At 46.5% G+C, this 3,653-nt stretch overlaps 1 protein-coding gene across 1 annotated transcript; it reads right to left on the bottom strand.

Annotated features, from left to right (window-relative positions):
- Window positions 1–211: 211 nt before the first annotated feature.
- LOC103636630 (CBL-interacting protein kinase 19) lies at window positions 212–1,767 on the bottom strand. Its single transcript, XM_020542789.1, has one exon. The coding sequence runs from the start codon at window positions 1,765–1,767 to the stop codon at window positions 214–216; it is 1,554 nt and encodes a 517-aa protein (XP_020398378.1). The 3' UTR covers window positions 212–213.
- Window positions 1,768–3,653: the final 1,886 nt, after the last annotated feature.

Below are 3,653 nucleotides of genomic sequence, written 5' to 3'. Positions count from 1 at the left end.
GTGTAAAATTTTAATTTTGATAAAGTGGCGGTGCATTTCAAGTAATCGTTCTTCAGACAATTTTATACCTCGCTTGTTTCCAACATGTAATTAGTAAAATCAGTACGTTCAAATATTAGCAAGAGAATATCTGGACCAGAAAATTCATGATGGAATTATCAATGCAACAAACATATCATAATAAAATGTGAGTAAAAATTACTACCATTTGATCTACTTGGCATCATCAGTAAGCATACGTTGAGATCGGACCATACGGTGGACAAGGTGCTGCATCCCTGGCTTCAGGTCCTTGTTGCAGAAGTCCTCGTACTCTTGGTTATCCCCTGCCTTCTTTTTTACCTCCACCATTACAAGGGGAGGTGTGAGTTCAAATATCTCTGCGGCAATTGTTAATGGTCCCTTAACTCCTTCCCTTGTACTCTCGAGGCAGATGCGCCAGTCCTTCCTCCGCATCTTGAAGCTCTTCAGCTTCGCTATGTCCTCCAATGTCGTTGTGATATCTGACATGGGCTCAACCGAGATGAACCTCACTTCATCCCCTTTGTCCTCAAATAACCTTGATAAGTTAAATCCCCTTGAGAATGATATGATATCGAAGGCATTAAGACTTGCTGGACGTGGGAGTGAGCAGCGGGGCCTTTGGCTCTCATCAGATAACAATGAAGCAGGGCAGGATGAGATCGAAGAGTCTGAGTCCGACCCTGATTCATCACCATCAACCTTTGGTGGAGGTAGAGGTGGCGGTGAAGGCGGCAATGGTGGAGGAACAGAACCAGGAGATCCCATATCCAACGGGACATCCTCATCATCTATAATGTTATGCAGCTGGTCATCCTCGATATAGAACTTGACAGGCTTGAATCCTTTCATGAACCAGCGGGACTCCATGATCTCCGGCAACGTGATCCGAGTGTTGGGGTCAGTGTCAAGAATGCGCGTCAGCAAGCTGGTAAGGTCTTGGGAGAACCACCTCGCACACCGGAACTCGCCCTTGTAAATCTTCCTGTACATGTCCATGATGTTCTTGTCATGGAAAGGGAGATACCCGGCCATGAGCACAAAGAGGATGACACCGCACGACCAAACGTCCGCCTTGGCGCCGTCGTACCCGCGGCGGCCGAGCACTTCAGGGGCCAGATAGGCCGGCGTGCCGCATAAGGTGTGGAGCAGGCCGTCGGGATGGAACTGATCGGCGACGGCGGAGAGTCCAAAGTCCGACACCTTGAGATTCCCGTGCTCATCGACGAGAAGGTTCTCGGGTTTGAGGTCCCGGTGGAAAACACCGCGGACGTGGCAAAACCCGACGGCGGAGACGAGCTGCTGGAAGTAGCGGCGCGCGGTGTCCTCTCGGAGTCGGCCCTTAGAGACGCGGGAGAAGAGCGCGCCGCCGCGGACGAGCTCCATAACGAAGTAGATCTTCGTCTTCGTCGCCATCATCTCGAACAGGTGCACGATGTTCGGGTGGCGCACGCGGCGTAGCACGGCGATCTCGCGCTTGATGTGCGAGACGAGCCCTCTCTCCACGGCCTTCTCCTTGTCAAGCACCTTGATGGCAACACTTTCCCCCGTGTCGACGTGCCGCGCCTGGTACACCTTTGCGAAGGTGCCGTGCCCCAGGAGGCGCCCCAGCTTGTACTTCCCCACCAGCCTCCCGGTGGCACCCGCTGCGCCCCTTCCTGGCTTGGCCGCGGTGGCGGCGGACGAGGCAGGGCGCCCCGTCTGCGGCGACAGGTCCGACTGCGGCGGCGGCGTGACGGCGGCCATCTGGCGGTGGGAAAAAACAGGCGCAGCGATTAGGTAGTGCGGCCGGCAGCGGAGGCAGGCAACTCTACGCAGCTACGCGGCGCGGCTCTCTCTTCCCCCTCTCTCGCGTGGTCTGTTTGGGTGGGGGATATTTTTCATCTGCTCGTTTCGTTTTATATATATAGTACCCTGTAGTTTTTGATCGGGTGCGTGGGTGGTTTTGATTTTATGCCCTAACCGTTTCCGTGTTTTACTGGACTGGATCCATTTCGGCCGTGGATGACTGGCGCTTCGCTTATTGTTCTACCGGTTTTTCCTGGGCATTCAGTTACCCTTACCGAAGATATTTAGGGCCCCTTTGGTAGGGCTTATTTTTCAGCTTCGGCTCTGGCTCATGCAAAAGTTGTGCCAAACACCTCTTTTTCAAATGGCTTCACCAGTGAAGTGCTTTTCCAAAATGAACTAGAGGGCATGAGCCAAAAAAAGTGGCTCACCCGGCTTCAGCTCACGTCATTTTTGCACAATAGTCCTCCCACCAGTCCAAATTATTATTTTTTGGTCCTGCCCTCAATCCCTAGCCACGTACAGGAGAGATCGACCAGTACAGGGTCTTTCTGAAAAACAACCTATAAGCCGTTTTGCCAAATGATTTTTCAGAATGGCTTTGGCTCATCTAAAGAAGTTGCTTCACCTCGTGAGTCAGAGCCAAAGCCGTTTTTGGAGAAGTCAGAGCCCTGCCAAAGGGGCCCTTAGATCCAATAATTCAGGTAAGGAGCTGTTTGGATACTTTTATTTTAGGGTGTTTAGTTTTAGATATTAAAGTTTAGTCAATGTCACACTAGATAATTATTGTGATATTATATTATCAAAATCATGAACTAATTAGATTTAAAAGACTTGTCATGTCATTTAGTTCTTAACTATATAACTAAGTATATGTCCGTGCGTTGTTACGAAATTATTATGATAAAATACATTATTATACAAAAAATATTAATTGTTATTCTACATTTTTTATTAGCATCACTAAAATAGATGTTTGCATAAGCAATGACCATGCATTGCAACGACACAATGACAGAGACGACGCTTTCCGAATGTTCTGCAGACGCAATGGTCGGTCTCGGATCACGCGACCGTGGCAAAAATATCTCACATTTTAGTGCCTTTCAAGACCATAGTCATCTTTTGTGAAATGTGCCAACATACGATCAATGAAACCAAAAGGGACACGGTTGCCTTCAACATTCTGTTGTCCCACACAAGTAGTCATTTGTGAAATGCTAAAGAAACTACCCTTTGAGACCCCAGTGACCCATAGACTTCAAATTATTCCTTTCAGACAAGCTATTCCGAGCACTGCTCCTAGCACTATCACAAGCTTTGATAATAATATGAACAAAAAGGGATTGTATTGAGGTTAAAACAACTCAACCTAAAAATTGAATATTGCTATGAAGGACATAAACAAAAGCTATATATACATAATAATGGAAGCAAAACAGACGTGTGAAATTTTCTTAGCCAACTATACATATTTAAATCTTCGGTCTTTTTCGATCACATGAGGCAAACCTCAGTCGATTAGTCTGCATTAAATGATGAAATGAATGAAGGTGCAGCAGTAAATACAGAAGTAAAAAATGTTGAAATTGATCAGAGAAAATGGAATATTAGAATTTGGGTGTAAAACAGAGAAATATTGTCTAGATAGATAAGAATCCTTTGTTTTTGAGGTTGCAATGCAAAGAAACAACAACCTGAGTAAACCTGACACTCCTACTAAACATGATGTTCAACACACTTCATAGTTATCTATTAGAAAAATGCCCTTCTCAAGACTGCAATGGAGAAAATGTGCTTGAACTCTATTAACTGACATGAATATGCAGTTGTTTACATTCCAG

This window comes from Zea mays, chromosome 8 (assembly GCF_902167145.1).
Source record: "Zea mays cultivar B73 chromosome 8, Zm-B73-REFERENCE-NAM-5.0, whole genome shotgun sequence".
Taxonomy (NCBI): Eukaryota; Viridiplantae; Streptophyta; class Magnoliopsida; order Poales; family Poaceae; genus Zea; species Zea mays.
This window is presented reverse-complemented; position numbering and strand designations above follow the sequence as displayed.

What these genes read in the sequence shown, in the direction of transcription:
- LOC103636630 (XM_020542789.1), bottom strand. Translation starts at nt 1,767, where the DNA reads ATGGCCGCCGTCACGCCGCCGCCGCAGTCGGACCTGTCGCCGCAGACG.